Genomic DNA, 23,759 nt, shown 5'->3' on the forward strand with positions numbered 1-23,759 from the left:
AAAAGTTTAAGATCATTTAATGGGAAATTAGGAATAATAAATAATAATTATTCATCTATAATTTAAATCTCCAATGAGTTATGAGCATTCCAACCTTAAATGGTTCCCTGTGTAAACTCAAACGATGTCCTAGAACAAGAGTGGGCAGTAGATCACCTGCCCTCTCTCAGGTAGGCACATGAAGGATCACTGTGTTCACTGTGTGATGATTTTAGTTTTAAGAGATCTCAAGCATCAAACAGCTTGTTACAAGACATTCTGTGTTATTCCCCCCTCTGCTTTTATTTATTTTAATGCCAAATGCAGTCTGCAATTGGAATGGAGAAACAGCAAGAGAAAGAGGCTCTTAACCCTTTCCAACCCACTGTTTCACCTCACCATTTACGATGCAAACTGTTAGCAGAACAGAACAAGCTACCCTTCTTCTCACTCACTGGTGAAAAGGTAAATGGGTGATTCCTGAGCTGTAATACACTGAACAGAAAGAATGCTTAAGCTCAAACACCACGTTCTTTCTCCACACAAACTTCTGTAGTTTACAAGCCTGAGAATCACTATTATATTGTGAATCCAAACATTTTGTAATAACCTTTTCATTAAAATTGTGTGAACAAGACTAAGTTGGTCCACTGTCTCACATTCTCCACAACGTCCTGCAAAATGCAATGGTTCCTCAGAAGACAATCACTGTGAAAAGACTGTCCTCAGCTTGAAAATTACTGTTCTAAGCAGCAGTTAAAGGCTTGTTGCCAGAAGAGCTACAAGCTTAACATCTCAAAGATATGACAGTATGTTCTGAACTCAGACCATTTTTTTGTCCTGTTCCATGACTCCAGCAACTTAGTTTACAAACCAAAAATGCATTATTAAATATGCTTATTCATTCCAAGTACAAAGAGGATCCTGAAAGGGACACAATATGTCCATTCTATTCACCTTTAAAATGGGAACCTTAATCTTTTATATTGAAAGGTACACACAGCAAGCTTTTAGTCAAAGTTTTTTGAACACTGCTAGTAGAAAGATTTTCATCTTTACAGTTTACAGCAAAAGGTATAGCTCTCGTTTCATTATTGTTTGCAATTTCTTACCAATAACGTAGCAGAGACTAACTTGATTTTTTAAAAAACTTCTTTGTTTTGTTGTAACAAATTTAAAACTATTAAAATAGCTAAAAAAGAATTAAATACATTCAGCAGCACTAAGCTTATGGTACGTCTTCAGGAAAAGCAGAAAAACCAAACCAAACCACTTTGTGGGGCAGTTGCATTTCCATAACAACTTTCAAACTTTAGAAGCTATAGTGCACTTAAGCAACATTTGGCTTAGTTTCTTTCTCAGCAGCACCAAAGTGCTCTCAGCATTTCACATAACACAATCAAATTCATGTAAAGATCACAAGGCACCATTAAGAAATAATTCCTTCTCAGGTTACTTGGCACAATATTCTTTCCCCCCACCCCCCATGCAATGCCTATAACTCCCACTAAATCAGCCTACGTTGAGAAAACAGGTGTAGCTTTCACCAACACCTGTCACAGTACTTATCTTTACTGTCTAACCAATCAGGTGGATACTTATATGGCCTTAACCATACATGGTCCTGCAGTCTAAGATTTCGAAAGCTGCTAGCCCTCCCAAACTTCCAACGAGGATAGCCTGCCAGTCTTTTACTCTGTGATATCAGCAGGGAAAATGCTAACACTACAGTCTGGATTACATTTAACCTTTACAAATTATTGAATACTATAAATAGAACCAGAAAGCTTCTGGCATTCATAAAGGAATGGATACATTTTGCCCAACATGACCTGACACTCTAAAACTGCATATAGAGAAAAAAGGAAGTTATTTATGTTAAAAACCGCACACAAGTTTTTAAACAAGTTTATATAAGGGAGAGTTCTTCGCAATATTCATTATTCCCCAAGACGCATTCCAATCTCATACATATTGTGTGCAATACACGATTGAACTGGAATCTGGGCGCATTATGAATTGTGAAGTTCACTCCATTGGCTGAAGTTTAATTTCTGAACAAAAGGTGTTTTTTTTTTCTTTCAACAATTGTTTTAGGAACAAAATTAAGCCTTGACTCAGAAGAAAAGGAAAGATCTTACTTATCTCCCACTTCTGATTCTGGAAAACTTCAAGTCAGGTTCTCAGGTCTCTTAAAACTGCAGTCCTCCTTTTCTGACAATTTTGTGGTATGTGAAAGTTTGGTCTTCTAATCTCTTTCATGAAAATGCCCCTTGAGGTTTAATTCAGATAGAAATATCACATTTTATCACTATCAAGTAACAAAGGAGCAAAACTGTTACTCCTGTGTGTCAAAGGAAAGCAAGCAGAATGCTATAATCTTGATGCAAAACCCAGGAGAATCCGACAGATAAGCCAGACCATGTTTTCTCAAAGGCAACATTGTCAGAGATAGCTGACTCTCACCCATAATAGAGAAAAGGCCCTCTTTCTTGGGAAGCAGCTTACATACTGTGTGTGTGTGGGTGTGTGCATATATACACACACACACATTTTTCAAATTTCATCACCACCCATCTCACCTGAGCATGACTTATACACACACAGACATTATCTCTTGTTATTTCATTCTTTGTATTTTTGCTTGTACTCCTTTTCAAGTTTTCTTTTTCCCTAAACAAAACACAATGTAATAACTAGTGGTAACTGAATGTTTGTAGATAGATAGGTTACTCTCAATTATCAACAGTTTTTGCCAGTCTTGGTAGTAAGACAAGTCATCACAACCAGGCTGCTTGCTCAACTCAGGATAGAAAAATGACCTTGTGTGAAATGCTATACTGTGTCAGGGGCACATTCCAGTAACAAGATTTGTTGTTATCAGAATGCATTTATTACCCAGGGAAGGCCTATGCAATACCCTTCCCTTGGTTCATAAAGCAAGAAGCCAATTCTTTGGGAGAATATTTTCTTAAATTGCATCGTTAAAGTTAGTCCTGTTCGTGCTGCTTCCAAACACCTCCCAAATGCACAGAGGAGCATTAGCCACTAGCCGCACACCGCTGTAAAGTTTCAAGGGCCTCCAAGTCCAGTATAAGATCAGAAGTGATCTTCAAGCTAAAATAATATAACACTTATTACAGGTGAATTGGTTAATAGCTTAGTAGGCTCATAACCTTGATAGGTTCCACTCAACCATATATTCCTTCAGTGCTATGGGGACACTGCCTCCTAGAAACCAGAAAATAACAGCAGTCTCAGTAGATGGTCTAACAGAAGGTCATCGTTTAATAGGATCATTTAATAGGATTACAGATCACAAGAAATAGCGAACAGCAGCAACATTCCAGATTCCAAATGATCATTCACAAACTCATATACTATCACTGAACCCTTCACTTCCCATAAACTGTCACATTGTTAAATTATAAAAGGTGGTTGAAAGGTAATTAGCATAGTGTTTTCTGGACTCCTAATATGCCAGGGCAATTAAAAAACTTTTTTTATTAAATTGTAGTAATTTTAACTTTTACAGTAAAAGTTACTATAGGCATTGCTTTTATACCTATAGTTACTATAGGTATTGCTTTTATACCTATAGTAAGTCATAATATTTGCATCTCTTATTTGAGGGTGTAAGATTAAGATGCTTATTTTTACTTAGCTGCATGTATTAAATAATAAAGGAAGTTTCTCCTTTTCAAATTCATAAATAGAGTGATATAGAGCATTTGTCAGTAACAGGACATTCTTTGTTTTGAAACTTGGTTGAAATATATTCAATATATTTGTATGTCCTTTTCTTTCAATAGTTCTTCACGTAGTCAGGCTAATGAAATCTGTACATACCTAAAAAAAACTTCTAATCCTTTTTAAATAGAGGATATCCCTTCTACCTCTTTATACTTTACATAATCCACTATGGCCATAGCATCCCAGGTTAGTAATAACATACTGTGCTCTTTATTGGTCTGTACATGTTCTAGAATTTGGTGTCAAATTCCAGCCTTCCTTCATATTTTAGGATTTTTTTTAGAACTATATTGTGGTATGTAATATTTTAAACACATTCATGATTTAGCTACAGGGTGGGGGGTGGGGACAAAGCTTGAATCATCTAGCCACCAGATCTCTATTCACCTTGGCCAGGAGATAGTATCAAATTTATTTCAATGTTTGAATTATGATGCTGTAATCACCAGAAAGGCAACACAGCACCTGAGAGCTTCATCTGTCTCTGACATAGTGGGGTTAGGGGACAGATGCCAGGTGAGGTGCCCCTTGGATAACAGGCATCAGCAGCAGGAACTATCAAGCCACTATCCTAAAGCAGGAGGAGAAAGATCCAGAGGGCTTCTTGAAGAGGCGGTTTGGGATTCTGTGGTCCTCACCCTCACTATATATCCCAATACAAAGAAAACTTGAGCATCCACAAACAAATGTATCAAGCAAAACAAATACACTGCCTTAAATATATTTTTTCTCCCTCAAATGGATCATCACTTACTAATAGGGCCAAATATTAAAGGCTTCCAGATACAGTTTAAAAGAATCTCTCTCCCCCACCCCACAATAAAGTTTTTTATTAGCAACATCTTCGACTATTTAAACACTGAATCATGCAAATAAAAATGGACTGCTTAAGAAAAAGTTGGTTTCTTGGTCTCCATCTCAAGAAATATTTTTACTCTGATTTCACAGAGCACACCTGCCACTAACTACAATGCTGTGCAATCAAATGCCCCTCTTTGTATTGTTAATTCTCTGATTAGAATTAAGAGAATACCAGTAGAAAAATAAGAAGTTTCAAAGAAGATTAATACAGCCTGTCCACATCAGAAAAGCCTTGAGTGATGAGAATGTGGACTCATGCGCTTTATCTTGGAGGACCGATGAACTGTCAGGTGTGAAAAGAAACATATACCAAAAGATGAAAATCATGAGACCCAGGAACTTTTGTATGGTGAGAGCCTTACCTAGGAATGACAGAAAATCAGATCCTTATTTACCAAATCTTCCTATTTGTGTCCAACATAGGGAAAACGGATTTTTTCCTTACCAGTTGTGTACCCAGCCATACTCTTGCCATAACTCTTTTCTGAAGAATGGGAAGGGAATCATAAAATGCAATTCAAGGAAGTTTCTTTCCCCTTTTGTTACCACTTAGGGCACAAATACAAATCCTGCTACTGCCATCTTCACCACCAATATGCCATTGTTTGGATGCTTGCTATGTCATCAGACACAAAACTTGGTGGCTAGTTGACAGGGCCTGGAAGGAGTTTTATCTACACTGTTCAGTGGTATCAGTAATGCATATTGTTAACTTTTGTTTAACTGTTCTATAGCTCTTTCATCATAACTTCTTGATGCATTCATTTGAGGCACTGGCTAGATACCCAGCATGTATACACAGGGATGGACTTCTTGCTCATTACACAGCCAGCATTCTTAAAGAGATGTTAGACTATTAGTATTTAGTTAGAGTTAGACTATAGCATTAGTATTATGTTAGTATTATGTCAGTAGGCGAAGCTGGAACATTTGCTACACCTTCAGGATCAAGAAGTCCCCACCACGTGAGAAGAAATGTCTTGCCATCCCAACAAATTTCTTCTGGGATGTAATAGTCAAACTCTGAGATGTCTGGATCACTGCTCTGGGCCATACCCATCTGGAACTAAAAAACCTACCACTGTCTCTACACAGTGCTTGATTCCATAACTAAACATTTGATTATGTAACTCACTCAACAACTAAAATTTGATAGGACTGGGCCACTCCTATAGTAGATAACACTTAGCAACCATATTCTTCAGGATAACGCCACATACAAGTTACACTGTGGTGCAGAATAATCATTAGCTTTTTTCCAACAGATGCAGAACTTCAGGCTCTGCAAGAAGATAATTATGGCATTAATATTATTGTACAGTTATAATTACAAAGAGTGGTTGATTATGCTAAGAAATTACTGTGCAGCTGAACTCTTAAGAGGTGAACAACTATTACAGTTACACTTTGTAAACAATTGGGGGGGGGGGTCTGAATCAGGGTATTCTTGACTGACAATATCCAGCTCTATATGCATATCTGAAGAAAAACCAGTATTTTGGCCTGATGTTCACATGAAAATTTGAATCCTAAAATGCTGTAAACAAATGAAAAGGGGTACTACTGCTCTTACATGAATATTTTTGTGCTTATATCTCATCCAGTTCAACCATGAACTGATTGAGATATAAACCCTGAAGGAGTTACTGATGTTTGAACATTGCAAACCAAAACTGCTTTAGGGCATCACTGCAAGAAGATGAACATGTTTCCATTGCAGGCAATGAAGCAGCTTTTCTTTGGCATGGCTCAAGTCTAGATCAATACTCAAAATCACATTTCATCTGTATTGTCATAAGACCTTTGTGGGTCTCTGGATATCTGTTTCTAAAAACTGAGTTAACTACCAGTGAAAGTGCTGGTGCAAGTGCCATTGGATGGTAGCAAATGTCTTTTTAGAATTATGAATCCCTCACTGCTATTGTTAGAATTATATGCTGGAATTAGACCTTATTCTAGTAAAATCTGCACAATTCGTGCATACTAAAATAGTGTTTTAAACTAAGGTCTTTCCGGTCATAGAATGGGAACCCAAACCCTTAGAAATGCTCTTTAACCAGGGAAGTTAAACCCCTGCTATCATAATCTTCAAACTGATAGTAGGCACACCCATCATTACTTTCATTTATATATTAGTATAGGTGTATACACCACCAAATCCAATTCCTATTGGTTACTTTTTTTCTTCTGGGGTTGATGGCTATGCACTTTATACCCATTGTTCTCTTTCAGCTGCTATGCAAGCCTTTGTTGAGCCTTTGAATAATCAGGCATCAAAGGATAAGATCTATGTTGCAGATTTCTACTTGCTGTGGCTCTTGGGGTTCAGATACCCAGTACAAAGAATTTAACCAAGATTTAAGGAGATAACATATTTTATATATATTATGGAATGATTCCGTAACAGATTTAGCAGAATTTCATTTTTGCTAGCTGGATAACGTTTTGACAGGTAAGTAACTAACCCAGTAATAATTAACTAAGTATATTAAGGAAAGAGGTCTGTCACACTGGACAATCTCCCCCACTTTCCAACATACAGTGTTGTGTTTTAATCACATGATATTATGCCACTAATAGCAGAAAATAAATTTGATTTAAAAAATACACTCAGAAAATTGACTACTGCTCCAACCTAGAAAGGAAGAAGTTCAGAAGGCAAGAAGGGAATTGAATTTTACAGACCAGAGATTCTCACACTTTCTCAGTTCACAGCATCCTGAGCATCTCAGTGATTTTTTCAAGGTGTCCCCAGGCCAAAAATGTGAATTAGTACAACAGATGAGCATCGCTGTGTTTCCCTCAAAATGTAAAACATCCTGGGGGCACCCCTGTGAGTTTGGGAACTGTGGTCATAGACACTAACCCTAACCTTTGATGCCAAAACCTAACAGCAAAGTTAAGGGGAAAGACCTTTCACTAAAGACTGCAGACATTTTTGTTATCTAACCTCCAAATGCAAAGATCCAGTTAATACTATTTTGCAGAGGTTATGAAAGACTCACAATATTACCTACCAATATACATTAAATGCAGTCATCGGAAGCATGGTGAAAAGACATATTAAGCCAGGAAGCTCAACAGATGGCAAACCGATGATACACCAGCTTGTATCATACCATTTACAATCAAGAACAAAAGGCAAAATTCATTCCAGTCATATTTAAGACCAAAAATAAGAAATTCTATTTTACCTTTAAGTGTTCTGGCACTCTTCCAAAGGATTTCTCCATCTTAGCACCACCCCAAAGTCATCATACTGACTATACAAATGCAAACACATTTTAAGAGAAACAAATGTGTTGCATTATTTTGTAATCCCTAATTATCAAGCAAGAATTTGACTCATTCACAAAAACAACCTACTGGAACCCCAGCTGGAATCCGGTTTAATTTAGCCTACCTTCATTGACCAAAACATGCAGCTTAGTTTTCTAGGTGTTTAAGAACCAAAAAAGTAGAAGATTAACCTTCAAATACTGTTGTTGTTGTTAAATTTATATGTGGCCATAATAACTATTTCCTGGTACAATAATGTTTTTCCAACAACAGAGGTTCTCAACTTTTCCAGTCTCATTCCCTACCAATTTCTCCATCAAAAAAATCTGTCTCACAATGATAACAACTAAAATCTCACTTTTTCCTAAAAGAATATTAGTAGATTTGGATACCCTGTTATATATTGATGGTACTTTTTAAGGACATTTTAAAATACAGTAATACTGGTATAGATTTTATACAGCAAAAACTCAAATAAAATAATGCCATCAGTAGTTGAAAGAAAAGGCAAAAGAAGTGGCTGAGAAAGAGCGAACTGAGTGCCATATGAAACAGTCACTTCTTTGCAAACAATGGTGAGAAACAAAATAACAGAAGAAGCAAAAAGGGAAAAGCTTTCCTTGCTTCTAGCAATTGCTTGCAACACAGCAAAAGAGTGAAAAGGCACACTTGGAGTTCTAGTCATTGCGGACACAAAAAGTGAATTGAGGACAAGATTATTCATAAAGCAGAAGCTGAATGGAAAAGGAGACGAGCTGCTGCTGGGTCACCCACAGACTTTTCCTTCTTTGCTACTTTGCAAGAAACATCAGAAAGCCAAAAAAAAAAAAATGGTGAGAGAAAAGTGTTCCTTATTCTTTCAATAACTTACAAAGCAGGACTTAAAGCCACTCAAACAAGGAGCACACAGAGGGAATTGGAGGCACCATCAATTTTAGGCTGGAATAGCTGAAAGTCAATCTCCTTGAGCTGGGATGACTGAAAGGTACTTGTACCACATTGCTGACCCCACATCTCATCTAGACTACATCCATATTCCACTACTGGCATGCATATTGTCAGCTGAGAAACAACACTAGAGTTTAGCTGAATTATTATATAAAGGGTTGAGTTCCACCATTTCATTTACCAGTTTCACAAGCAGTTTCTTTTTAAATTTCAATACATTCAAGATACTATAGTTTTCCAAGTACCAGTGACATTCATCAGCAAATGTAGGAAAACAGTATCTTTGTACTGAAAAATATGTTATTTCAAATATTCATGATGTGCTATCATGTCTTTTCTGGTTATAATGTGTGCATAAATTGACTTCCAAGACTACAATCCTAAAGCAATATCCCCAAATCATTTAACAAATGAGACTTATGTGTCAAAATATTACTAGTACTGTACTTATGGTACTTAACAGACTAATCATGCACTTAAGATATTAACCTGCATTTACCTGACTAAAGCTACTAGCAGTTTTGATCCCTGTTATGCTATCAAAAAATTCCATTACTATATGGAGTATATTTGCAAAGATGTTCTGACTTAAACAGAAGGGGGTTTGGGGAAACACTGCTACTTTAATTTCACACAAGTACAATGATCAAGTAACTATGGGTTCTTAAATCAACCTGATGTTATACTAGGAAAAGTAATTATGATCAAGTCCAAAAACATTTTGAAGGGGCATGATACATCTCAACTGATAACGTCAAGCAGCTGAACTGTAAGCACAAAGAAAACAGAACTATACAGAGAATTCCATGGATAAGACCAGATAATAAGGAGTATAACATTTCATAGTTTTGCAGACATCTCAACAGTAACAGAGTGGTTTGTTGTTTATTCGTTTAGTCGCTTCCGACTCTTCGTGACTTCATGGACCAGCCCACGCCAGAGCTTCCTGTCGGTCGTCAACACCCCCAGCTCCCCCAGGGACGAGTCCGTCACCTCTAGAATATCATCCATCCATCTTGCCCTTGGTCGGCCCCTCTTCCTTTTGCCTTCCACTCTCCCTAGCATCAGCATCTTCTCCAGGGTGTCCTGTCTTCTCATTATGTGGCCAAAGTATTTCAGTTTTGCCTTTAATATCATTCCCTCAAGTGAGCAGTCTGGCTTTATTTCCTGGAGGATGGACTGGTTTGATCTTCTTGCAGTCCAAGGCACTCTCAGAATTTTCCTCCAACACCACAGTTCCAAAGCATCTATCTTCCTTCTCTCAGCCTTCCTTATGGTCCAGCTCTCGCAGCCATATGTTACTACTGGGAATACCATTGCTTTAACTATGTGGACCTTTGTTGTCAGTGTGATGTCTCTGCTCTTAACTATTTTATCGAGATTTGTCATTGCTCTTCTCCCAAGGATTAAGCGTCTTCTCATTTCCTGACTGCAGTCAGCATCTGCAGTAATCTTCGCACCTAGAAATACAAAGTCTTTCACTGCTTCTACATTTTCTCCCTCTATTTGCCAGTTATCAATCAAGCTGGTTGCCATAATCTTGTTTTTTTTGAGGTTTAGCTGCAAGCCAGCTTTTGCACTTTCTTCTTTCACCTTCATAAGGCTCCTCAGTTCCTCTTCGCTTTCAGCCATCAAAGTGGTATCATCTGCATATCTGAGATTATTGTTTCTTCCAGCGATTTTAACTCCAGCCTTGGATTCCTCAAGCCCAGCATGTCACATGATGTGTTCTGCGTACAAGTTGAATAGGTAGGGTGAGAGTATACAGCCCTGCCGTACTCCTTTCCCAGTCTTAAACCAGTCCGTTGTTCTGTGGTCTGTTCTTACTGTTGCTACTTGGTCGTTATACAGATTCTTCAGGAGGCAGACAAGATGACTTGGTATCCCCATACCGCTAAGAACTTGCCACAATTTGTTATGGTCCACACAGTCAAAGGCTTTAGAATAGTCAATAAAACAGAAATAGATGTTTTTCTGAAACTCCCTGGCTTCTTCCATTATCCAGCGGATATTAGCAATTTGGTCTCTAGTTCCTCTGCCTTTTCTAAACCCAGCTTGTACATCTGGCAATTCTCGCTCCATGAATTGCTGAAGTCTACCTTGCAGGATCTTGAGCATTACCTTACTGGCATGTGAAATGAGTGCCACTGTTCGATAGTTTGGACATTCTTTAGTGTTTCCCTTTTTTGGTATGGGGATATAAGTTGATTTTTTCCAGTCTGATGGCCATTCTTGTGTTTTCCAAATTTGCTGGCATATAGCATGCATTACCTTGACAGCATCATCTTGCAAGGTTTTGAACAGTTCAGCTGGGATGCCGTCGTCTCCTGCTGCCTTGTTATTAGCAATGCTTCTTAAGGCCCATTCAACCTCACTCTTCAGGATGTCTGGCTCTAGCTCACTGACCATACCGTCAAAGCTATCCCCGATATTGTTATCCTTCCTATACAGGTCTTCTGTATATTCTTGCCACCTTTTCTTGATCTCTTCTTCTTCTGTGAGGTCCTTGCCATCTTTGTTTTTGATCATACCCATTTTTGCCTGGAATTTACCTCCGATGTTTCTAATTTTCTGAAGAGGTCTCTTGTCCTTCCTATTCTATTGTCTTCTTCCACTTCCACGCATTGCTTGTTTAAAAATAATTCCTTAAACAGAGTGGTTACTGGCTGGTAATCTGTATAATACGGGAAGCCATTTTTATTCTCAAAGTATTCCACTTTAAAAAAAGAAACTCAGAGTTCCTTTTCTAGGCCTCTGTCAAGAAGAAGTTACAGAACATCAAAAAGGTAGCACAACCAAATTTCATCAAGCATTTAAATGAAAATGTTGGTTTGCATAAGTAGTACGTATTAACAAGAACCTGCTGTTGTTTCTTCAACATGGGGGCAAAGCCCATATTTTGCCATATTTCAGAAATATGTATTTATAGACTACTTTTCACGTACACATTAGCTATCTAGATATTACAAATATAAATCAAATTCACAAGTATTAACGTGAACTCTATTCCCAATATTGCACCACTAATATGGTACCTTACTTATTCAGCACATATAATCAACTGTACACATGAATTTCTATATTGGAAGAGTCAAACTGTGTGAAAGTCAAAAGACATACAGCTGTACATTCAAACAAGACATCTTAACATGCAGATGTCTATTTTAATGCGATGTCACAAGTATGACATCAAGGAAAAAGTCTGTTATTGCTGCTTATATGGTGAGTCTTCCTTACTTGTGCTGCATGAATTGAGCTACAGAAAATCTGTTTTTTGTTAGATATAAATAAAACGTGATGTGTGAATTTAAATCAGAAACCCTTTCAAACAGAAACAGACTGATGTCCAACTTTCTGCTAAATTCAATCCTCAGAGTTTTTAAAAAACAATTAAGGTATCTGTTTAAACTTTCTGTAGCTTCACAAAATTGTCTTTCCCTTCTTTCTTTCCAACACTGAGAAAGCTTGATTATGTGGAATGAAGAAGCCTATGGATGTTTCAAAAAAACAAAACAAAAACCTGCATCATAGCTCAGACTTTGTAAAAATTAAAAGTTCAGTACATGAAGACAAGCCACTAGATATGCTTAGAAGTAGCTCTTTGGAGCCTGACTACAAAAGATACAATTGATTTCAGAGTCAAAATCACAATGCTGCTTACTGTACAGGACTTGTTAAAGGGATTATTTTTTAAGAAGCAGCTGAATTAAAACCTTTATAATAAAAAATCCTGAGGGTAAGTTCCTCTAAATGTAATTGGTTGCTCAATATCAAACAAATAATGTTCTTTAAATCTCTGTGCTTCCAAAAAGGTATTTATATAAACTCAGCTGGGCAATCCCTCTTCCTATAGTATTGAAGAAAACAACATGTTATTTTTAAATTGTTAACAAACTTAGAAATTATTGTACTAGATTGCTATTGCATGTCCAACTTACAAAGTCATCAAAGTCCCCTACACATCACCTCAGCAGTTTAGAACCCCTGGAATTAAATTTCAACTTTGTAGTTTGATCAAAGCTTATCACATGCCACTGGTTGCTCATTGAGATAAGTAAATTAATCCAAGCATGTTCTTATTTATTTTTGCTTATATCTTATTACGACAAAAAAAAACTGTAGCTGCCTGGATCATCATGAGCATCACCCAGACCTATAAAAAGCTGTAGTTTATGTAGAACTTGCAAAGAAATATAAGGAATAAGTATTCAATTCTACAAAACCATAAAAAGGATCGTTACTATATTATATGCAATCATCATAAAAATACAGAGCTGGAAAATACCGTTTAGGTGATTGAATTTAACTCCTTGCTCAGTGTTGGAATCAAAATTCAAGAGATTCCAACCAGAGCTTGAACACGTGTAAGAACAGGGAGCCCGTCATTTCCCAAGAAAATTTGTTGCACTGTCAAATGGCTCTTATTGTTAAGATTTGTCCCTAATATTCCACCAGAATCTATTGTCCTATACTTTAAGACCATTACTCCATGCACTGCACCCCAGGATAATACAGAACTTCTGAGTGATCCCCCCTCCCCCCATACTTGAAGAGCACTATTATATCAGCACTTTCCCCAAAAGTAAGCATTTCCAGTTCCTTGCTTCTTCAATAGGTAAGATTCAGCCCTCTTCCCTCCTTTTACACATAAATTAGCTTCTTTTTAAAATGAACTTACACTCTTGTCAAGTAGTTTCTAACATAGGTTGTCACATGGGGAAGCAATTTGTGGGAGGCACTTCTGGGGCAGGATTAGCCCTCCATTTCCTGCACATAACAACCTGAAAATTCATGCACACACATAGTAAGTATGCTTGGAAAATTCATATTTGAGCTAATATGAACTGAAATTCTGCTAAAGTGTAATTTGCAATGGGGGGCTTAAATTGGAAACAGTAAAGCATTAGCCCACCTCTCCTCCCACACAATATGACATAGCTGTGCATACCTGACACAATTGAAAAAAGCACCCTGTCTCCAGTGAATATCATTTTTTCAAGCTGAAGCATCAAATGAAGAGGGCAATGGATGTGTGATGAGAGGGAGAAATGTTTTTTTTTAAACTCATTCCATGACCAGCATACATTCTCTAGATGGTAAGGCATATAAAATTTTATTTTACTATAGTAATACTTTATTTACAGTGAAAGACCAGAAGTTCTTTACACACTGCATTCAATTTAAAGAAGCAGGTAAAAAACTTGATCCTCTTATTATACATTGATGTTGCAGTTTACAGTCACTCATACCCTAGGTACTTATGTAGAGCAGACGCTCTACAAAGGGTTGCCCTTGAATACCACCCAGAAGCTTCAATTAGTCCAGGATGTGGCTGCAGTGGGAGCAGTAATAGGCATGCCTTGGTATGCCCATGTAACATCTCTGCTTCACAAGCTGCGATGGTTGCTGGTTTGCTTCCGGGTGTGATTCAAGGTGCTAGTTGTTACCTATGAAGCCCTAAATGGCACAGGGCCTGGTTAAAGGACTGCCTGTCTCCTATAACATCTGCCTGGTCGATTCGATATTGCAGAGTTGGCGCATTCTGGGTTCCTTCCATTAAACAATGTCATATATTGGGACCCCAGGACTGCGCCTTCTCTGTAGCAGTGCCTGCCCTCTGGAACAAGGTTTCCCCTGAGATCTGGATGGCCCCCACTCTGCTGTTGTCTAGAAGAGCCATGAAGACCTGGCCCTTCACCCAGGCCTTTGGCAAAGAAGAGCGAGACCCCTCGCTTCATTGCACTTGCCATCTTTTATTTATTTTATTTTTTTATTTACGAATTTATTCACCACCCATCTCCACCTCATGGGGGACTCTGGGCAGTTTACCATAAAATATCTTTTATTAAATTGATTGTAATTTCTTTGGTGTGAGCTGCCTAGAGTAAGCAAGTTGTTGTTATTTCCACATATTAGCAGGCTTCAGGAGGAACTTCCAAGTCCTTGTCTTATATTCTTCAGAGGAAAAAACAGGATCAACCATACCTAACCAAAAAGAGTGGTTTCACTGGAAGCCAAATGGCATCTCCATAGTTCAAGCCTTTATATATCTAGAAGTCATTTTTCAATCATCTGTGGAAGTCACAAATTAAAGCCATTTCTGACTATGCTCAAAATATAGTAAATGCAATTCTGTGTTTTAACAGTATGAGAATTATGTATCTGCTGTTATTAGCATCTTAAAATCCAAGATATTCAGTCTCTTTATGTTCCCAGATTTCTATTTACAAAGATACTAGTACTATCAAATTTTCAAAGAATGTTTCATGTTCTTCAGCATGTCACCAATTTCTCTTTATGCCTGGAATCTGGGCTATTTTTCCTAGAAGCAAACATGACACACTGCCAGTTAAAATATGCTTAAAATTGCCTTTCAAAGAGGGAGTTCTAATCCAACTGATCTTTGTAGATAATTCTGTATTATGTTGGAAAGAGGCAGAGTTGGATCTTAGACAAAGATTGGCTCCTCTGCTTAATCTTTGATCCCATCTGGGACTGAGAAAGCTAATGGGGAGGTAAAGAACTATCTTTAATCTTCAAACATTTTGGGATACAAACCTCCATTACTGTGACAGCAATCTATTTGGAAGACTACTGTATTTATCCCAGTGTGAAGGAAGGTCAAGTTGACTTTGGGGATAGAGAAGGAATAACTGAACCATTAAGGGAAGACTTACATGTTACATAGACCTGAGAAACAGGAAATTGTGAGAAACTCAAAATAACCCCACTTTGATTTTATTCAGTATAAGCTGGGACAGAGAGGAAGCTAGACAAACTTTCAAGGTTCTATTATTCTTTCTTACTACAATAAAAAGCATTCCTGGAATCGCTTCCATGCTTTGACCTGGCCTACCTCAAGGGACTGACATCCAGCTATCTTGGCAGGCAACATCAGAGATCCTTTGCATTACCCAAGTTCAATGCCTTACTATCTACACTCATAGAAGGGTTATCTGTCTGTCTGTCTATCATATTTGTATAGCCACCTATCTCACAAGGTGACTCTCCTATTCAAGATCACCTTACAACTGGGGAATCTTTAGGCACTTGTTTTACTCCACTGCCCATTTAATCACCCCAACAAATCAGACAAGGAAAACATTTTTCTTACACATCCACATAATTCTCCAGAAGGGTATCCAAATTCTGTCTTGCAGTCACTGCCATTTGGAGACACTTGGAATAGCTTTGAAATCAGAAATTTATATAGATAAACATGCATCTTATAAAATTATATCATTTAATGTACACAATTTGAAGTTTTAAAATACTCTTTGTGCTTTCCCGCTCTTTTTAATTTCTTTCAACTATATGCAAACTATGTGTGTAAAGAATTTTTGGTCTTTGACTCTAAAATTAAAATTGTATTTGGGAAACCATAAAGAAATGAACCTTCTTTAGACTGGAAAATTTATTCCCATCATTCTCTTCAAAGGCAGCAAATTGAGCCATGAAACAAAAAGTTGAAACTAAAGCAATCCATTCCAATTTGGTGACTTCTAAATGCACTGGATTTTACCTCTATAATCCCCTAGTCTACATGGAGCTTGTGCACATTTTAAAATACAACTTCAGCCTAATGTTACAGAAGAACATGAAAGTGTAGAAATACATACAATTACAGGTAGTCCTTGGGTTATGATGGCAATTCCGGTCCCAATTAATAGTGCCACGTCACATGGCCCCCTCACTTAGCAATGATAATCCCGACAGTCCTGATTGCTGTCATAACCCCAAGACGCGCAGGCCGTTAAGCAGGGAGTGGTGGGAGTCCTAGGCAAGTAGTGTGGGGGCACTGATGCAGGTGATGTGCGAGGGCAGGGAGGCCAGGGAAAGCAGGGTGCGGCACTGCAACGAGGGCAGGGAGGCCAGGTGACTTACCAGAGTGGCTTGCAATCTTCCCTGCCAGCTTCCCCACTGACTTGTGGGAAGCCAACAGGGAATGTTGCAAATGGTGATCACGTGACCACGGGGCACTACCGCTGTCATGAGTGCAAGCCAGTTGCCAAGCACCCAAATCACAATCGCGTGACTGTGGGGGTGATGTGACAACCAGAACTTCAAGGACTGGTCATCAATACCACTCGTTCAGCACTGTTGCAACTTTGAACGGTTGTTGAATGAGTGGTCGATAAGTGAGGACTCCCTGTATTATATATCTGGATACTCCTTTCACTTAAATCTATGCCCTGTTGTAAAAAAAAAGGGGGGGGGGAGAAAAGGTAGCTCACCTAGAAAGCTAAGGCAGCAATCTACATATCTGGTGAAGTTCTTTAGAATCTATTTAATCCATGTTCCCCACAGTCAATCTCGTTCGTAAAAGTGCACTTGTTTTTTTATGCTGCAAATTCCGCGTGTGAAAATTAACTCCAACATCACAACCTAAAGCTGTACATTCACAGCACAATGTTCTTAGCACCGTTCATAGGATCTCACTGCTTTCATTGGAGTGTCGAAACGGTGTCACAGAGCTGTTCCACAAGTTGTCCCTTCAGGGTGTACAGGCAAGGTTGCAACTCAAATATTGTAGAAAAGGGCAGGGCGGGTATTTCAATGCTGCTTTAGCTACCTGGCCCTTGCCTCTGCTGCACATGCTGCTGGATGTCCTATATTAAGTATGGCAAGAATGGACAAGTCAGAGGCACAGTGGACCTTCAGGAAGGAAAAGGCAAGGTTTCCCCAGAACCAACAGCAGGAGGAGCTTATTTACTTGCTTCCATTGACAGAAAAGTGTCATATTCTGCAGGTGGCAGTACCTGGTTTACCTAATCTGGGTTCAGAAGCCAAGGAAACCAAGCATGGTTACCGACTGGATGGGAGCCTATCAGAAAATCCCAGAGCTCCAGGCTAGGCTAGGCATGAAGGCAGAACACATCTCAGAAGAAGGCAGTCACAAGCTACTTCCATGCTGTGCCAAGAAAACTGCATGAACGTGTCCATGAAGTCATCAGAGTCAACCCTAAGAACTCTTTTTGTTTTAATGATAGAAAAAGTCAAGCAGGAATAACCAAATACTGCAGTGTTACCAATATACTACTCACTCATCATAAACTAGAATTCTTCACAATTCTTGCTCACCAGCTCATGCAAATACACTGACATACTGGAAAATAAATTTATTGGGTAAGTAATAGGTGACAATCTCTAAAGCTGTACTTCAAGGGTTGTTGTTTTTTTAATTTAAGTTGCAGTAAAGCTCACTCTTTCGTATGTGAGTAGCAAATGTTTTATTTAGTATGGACAAACAAGGAAGTCAGATCATATTTTAGACAATTACCTGAACTGTGTCAATTTGAATGAATTAAAGGAGTTATGCTGACTCAGTCATCTCTTTAAAGAAGAGGATAAACTTCTAGCAGGGAATGACATATAATTTCAGGACTTCCTAACTACCCTGTTACTCTCCTAGAATAAAAATAAACTGTAAATATAGCTTCACAGCATTGTTCTCAAAATGCATCATGCATTCTTGAATCAACCCATAAATTTAACTTCCAAAAATCTGAAATAATCTAAAAGATAAAAAAATAATACATCTGATAATAGCATTTTATTATGGATAAGGAATTCTGCTCTGGAAGAGCAGATCTGGCTATGCTGATTCATGCAATAATCACAAATAAACTGGATTACTGCAATAAGTTAACTAGGGCATTTCCAAAATACAGCAGCCAGATTCCAGTTATGGATGAATGTTCAGCACTGCTGAGTTTATTTAAATTAGAATGCTGTACAGTAGTCCTAATTTCTGAAATTCTGTATCTAGATATGTTTTATTCAAGTCAATTATAGGAGACAACACATACATGGAAACATCAAGAATTCACAGTAAGAAAAAGCTCTCCTACTAATTAAACCTCATTACAAAGTGTTCTACATACTTCCCTGTTCGCACACACCTAATATTTCTAGACCACAGTGACATAAAAGAACCAAACACCTCTCAACAGACAAACAACTTCTCTAGCAGATCACCTAGTAAAAATCCTTACTCTCCACAACTGACCATTTATTGTAATTTTATATTAATTATTACTTAAAACAGCAACCACTAAAAACATTATGTCATGTCCTTCTCCTACTAGTCTAGGTGCAGAAGCAAGCAGTATCCTGCAACCTGGCAGCAAAATCGCAACCATCATTTTCCTCTGGCTTTACTGGAATCAAAGAAATATCCTTCCTAAATCCCATTGTTTGATACCATTTTCTTCTGTTCTTAAAAACGTCTGATCTCTAGTTGCACAGGTATTTGGATCACTGACTTACATCTTTCACCTAACGATGTCAGTATCCAAGTACCCTTATATGATCCCCTGTATGGAGTCCTTAATAATCCAGATGTTATCACTGTAGCAGACCCAGATTTTTCCTTATGCTGGGAAAATGCCAGCAACTGTGAAATGTAATTACAAAGTTATATAAAATAAAGTTTGTTGAAGGTCAGTAAAGTGTTGCATTTCATTCCATTTTCATCCACTCACTATAATTTGGTTGGAACAGGCACAGAATACTGACCAACTGTTCACCACACAGACTGGTTTTCAGGAAGGAAAAGTATTTATAGGAAGTTCTGAACACTTTCTAGAAATACAAAGTATCCAACAGATTGGCCTTCCTAAACAATCACAAACTTAAGAGAGGTACTTTGCTAGCCTTATTTTTTACCCCTTGCCATTTCAAATTGTAGCCAAATCTACTACAGTAGAACATTAACTTCTAGTACACAAATGAACAAAAAATACATTTAGGTTTTCAATTGTTTACTTATACTAAATGCATCCCACTCCACTCAAAACTTCATAGTCTATTGTAAAAAAAGTTGCAACATATTCACAAATAAAATCAATTACTGCTTGAAGTTAGCATTAATACATTCAATGAATTTATACTTTTGTAAGTTTGGAAGATTAATATTCATAGCAGTCTTTTAGACAACTAACAGCTATACTTTCTTCAGGAAGAAGTTCACATGGGTAATTGTTTTCTTGAACAGAAGCTTTACATCCGGATTTAAGACGTTAATCCCTGCATATCATCCAGCAAGTTCCAAGTTCTACATGGTGTCATGTTCACCGTTCCAATGTTGCCGGTACATCGTAACGTTTCGCATGTCATTTGCTGATGCGTGTTTCGTCTGGGAGGGGAGGAGGATTCCATCTCGTGGGATTGTTATATGTTAGTAGCTGGATTGGAATGTGTTTGGGTTATCTCGTGTGTTCAAGGTTCCTTTCCCAGGACATCAGCAGAAACGGTTACCAGCACCTGGGGGGGGGGGGGAGTTTGCAACGGCAGGGCAAGGGGAGGGATTACGTTTGAGCCGAGGGTTTTTAGTTTGTATTTGGCGCGCTTTTGCTCATTCTCAGCTTTCTCTGTATTTGCATACTATTCTTTAATAAATCAGGTATCATTAAGTTCCTGCTTGTGAGTCTGAGTCTATTAGAGTAGGCAATCATTACACATGGTTTTTAAGGTTAAGCTTCCTTCAAATCAAGCTCAACTACTAGTGACTTCATAGATATGCAGTTTTCTTGGCAGCAATACAGAAGTAATTTGTCAAAGCTTTCTGGGAAGCTTTTTCATCTTCCCAGCATAGCCTACACCTATCGTATCCTCTGAAGATCTCCGACTGAAGTATTAGCCAGGCCTGACTTTGCTTTGGTGCTTATACCAGACGAGGTTAGCCAACTGCTGCCATCTGCCCCACTCAATAAATACCTATAGGTGAGTAATTTTATTTATTTATTATTCAAATTTCTATTACTTTTCTGCAACATTACCTAAAAAAAGCTATCCCACTAATGAGCTGAAGAGACTCGACCCAATGCTATACAGTTTTTATGGCCCAGACAAAAATATAATTTTATTGTCATACAAGTAGCTCTTCTAATTTTAAAAGAATGAACTTCTGATTTATTCGTAAATAGGATTATCAATGAGAAAAAAAGAATCCATTTTAGAATTATCGTAATAATTAGATTGGTTTTATTTACTCCATAAAAAAGAACAGCTGATCTGCAGGGATACTACCATAGGACCTATACAAGATCGCTGATTTTTCCATTATGACTAGGCTTCTGTTTCAATAATATACGAAGTGAATCTTATGCAGAAACTCACACTCACCATCCATAAGGAAAAACAGGTCACTGGAAGCAAAACAAGTTCGAAAGTTTTTCAAAAAAATAAAATAAAATCCTGAAGACCTGAAGAAAGCAATGAACCTTTCTTTGCTCAGCTCAGCATTCTAAAGACCGGGATTTATTCTGACTCTCTATTTGCTGGGTCCAGAACCATAGCAAGCAGTAAGCAGAGAGGCATAGATTTGGTCTTCTCTTTACAGAAGGAGAAGAAGGCCATCCCTTTACAATATCCCGAGGAATTAATAAAAAGGTCTTTATGAACACAAACATTTTGCTCAGCCAAAAACATAACATAATGTAAGACTACATATAGAGAATTATCTTTTTTTATGAGAATTTTATTAAGTTTCAAGCAAAGATAAAAGCTACAGAAAAACAAAAAACTACAAAGAAAAAACAAAACTAAAAAAGAGTGAAAACACAAGAGAAATTTTTTTTCAAAGTTACAAAGAAGTGTGACTTCTAACTTTTAAGAGCAAGTAGATACAAAATTTTTCCAACTATAGAATTATCAGTGCCCTGAAATACTAAATATTTCTTTTAAAGCAAAACAAAACAAAAATCATATACTGCTCATAACAAGTATGCACACCATAGCAAATAAACTGTTTAAGTCACTACAGAAGGAATCTGTGCATGAAATATATTGAGGCAGAAATAAAGTATTCCTGCAAAAAAGGCAATTTGAAAAACTGACAAATGGGAGGACAACATGAAATACATGTCCTAAGATGATATTGCTTTCCTTATGTCCTTTAAGCATCTATGTTTTGGGGAAACATCTTAATTCAAGATGTTTAGGGTACTTGTTTTTTTTTTAAAGGAACAGTAAAATCTACCTAATAGATATATATACTTGAGTATAGAACATAATGTGTTTTCTTTACTGTATTGAAATAGGCAAGCTGTGCTAATACCACCTGCAATAATTTAAAAATGGACCAGGAACTATTTGAAAATTCTGCTTCAAAATACTGGCAGTTAAAGGATGCAGACAGAGGTATAGGTCAACATTTTTATCACCAAGAATGAAAGAAACAGAGAACAAGTATCCAGATATATGGAATTATACCTGAACTATGCAGGAATTGAGCTTCCTTAAATCTCTCCTATCTCAAAAGTTCAAACTTTACACCAGTATCATTAAATCTTTAATGAATATCATTAAAGAACCACTAAAAACCTCTCCTTACTTAAACTCTGCTTTCAGTAACTTGAACCTGGCCAAATAAAATTAAGCACCCTAAATCTGAGTTAGGGTGATATCCCTGACTTATCTACGGGATTGTTTATTCAGTGAGTGTTCAAGATGACGATGACGATGATAATGATTTTTTTGTTTGTCCACCTTTCATTCAGAAGGTCACGGCAGCATATATAGCGCTCCCATCTTCCATTTACCCCACAACTCTCTAGCCAGGCTGGGCTGAGAGAGACAGACTGGCGCAAACTTATCCAGTGAGATTTTGTAGCTAAGGATGGACTAGAACCTAAGTCACCACCCTCCTAGTCAAACATCTTAACAACTATACCACAATCCAAACTGATGGGTAGAATTATCTAACCTGAAATAAGTATCACTTACTAACTTAATATTTAACAACATTATTGTACATGCAGTCAGGCATGGTAATTTGTTACCTCAACAATATCCGAGTTGGTTCTGCTCTCATGGGGTTCATTGTATTCTGTGTATTTGAGAAGAACTTTGTCCATATCAGTGCTGGCGTACTGAAAGAGCTTGTTAGAACTGTTGAAAATTATGAGTGCTATTTCACAGTCACAAAGCACACTTAATTCATAGGCTTTCTTCATTAATCCAAACTTTCTTTTTGTGAAGGTAACCTAAACACAAAAGGGGAGAAAAAAATTTCAGAACATCTTCATAATGTATTTGACTACAACTGGTACCATCAGCCAAAGTTTGCTCATTTCAGTAGGACATATTTTAAAATCGAATGGCAAAAGGCTGAATATGTTTTAGGAAACTGGAGAAGCTGGGCCCATTAGACTTTTGGGGGTTACTTTTTTTTATTTTAACACAGCATTTTTATGGGATAACACAAATTGCATTTTGAAGTCTTTATTTCAAAACTGTACCCTTGCAATGTTTCTTAATATTCCAGAAAAAAATAAACAAGTCTTTTAACCAGATAGCTTAATCTATACATTGTTTTACCAACAGAGAAATTGATTAAAATAAAAACTGAAATGACTTCAAGTCTATGCACATTTAATTAACAATGATTTATGAAGTTCTTCCAAAAAAAGAAATAGACAAGTAATAAAGCACTATAAAACATTATCGAATGAAATGTGTGCAAGCTTTTATTATAGCGCCAATCATGGACATAGCAATAAAAAACAGCTGCTTCATAAAAGGAAGGTATCAATTTGGACAAAAGCTAGTCAGGGCGGGTTATTAAAAAACATCATAGCCGAAGGTCCATCATGATGGATAATGAAAGACTTGCAGTGAACTAGATGGCAGAATCACTCCTGGCTGTGAAAAACAACATGCTCCTCAGCACCACCCAATTCTAATTCATGCTGCCCTCTGGATGCAATACTAATCACATGATTTGAAGCATATTCTCTAAATTGCAAGGATCTACTTGGCCTCTGCAAATAATATTTATTGTTCAATTATTTTCTACTCTGTTTCCCATGTTAAGAAGCTTGCATGTTTTTTTTGGTAACATATAATTAGATAAGTATAATAAACTACAAGAATTAGTTTATTACTAATAATAAACACTGAAGACATATACATGCATGAACAGCACCCAAAGAAGG

The 23,759-nt window shown here is 37.4% G+C and overlaps 1 protein-coding gene across 3 annotated transcripts in view; it reads right to left on the reverse strand.

Moving 5' to 3' along the window:
• The window catches only part of MEF2A (myocyte enhancer factor 2A), an 82,331-nt gene that overhangs the window by 28,038 nt on the left and 30,534 nt on the right, over positions 1 to 23,759 (reverse strand). For all 3 annotated transcript variants that reach the window (XM_063314490.1, XM_063314487.1, XM_063314489.1), the window contains exon 3: positions 22,605 to 22,808. In XM_063314490.1, coding sequence (XP_063170560.1) covers positions 22,605 to 22,808 — 204 coding nt within the window. The remainder of the gene's footprint in view (positions 1 to 22,604; positions 22,809 to 23,759) is intronic.

Source organism: Candoia aspera, chromosome 13, assembly GCF_035149785.1.
Source record: "Candoia aspera isolate rCanAsp1 chromosome 13, rCanAsp1.hap2, whole genome shotgun sequence".
Classification (NCBI taxonomy): Eukaryota; Metazoa; Chordata; class Lepidosauria; order Squamata; family Boidae; genus Candoia; species Candoia aspera.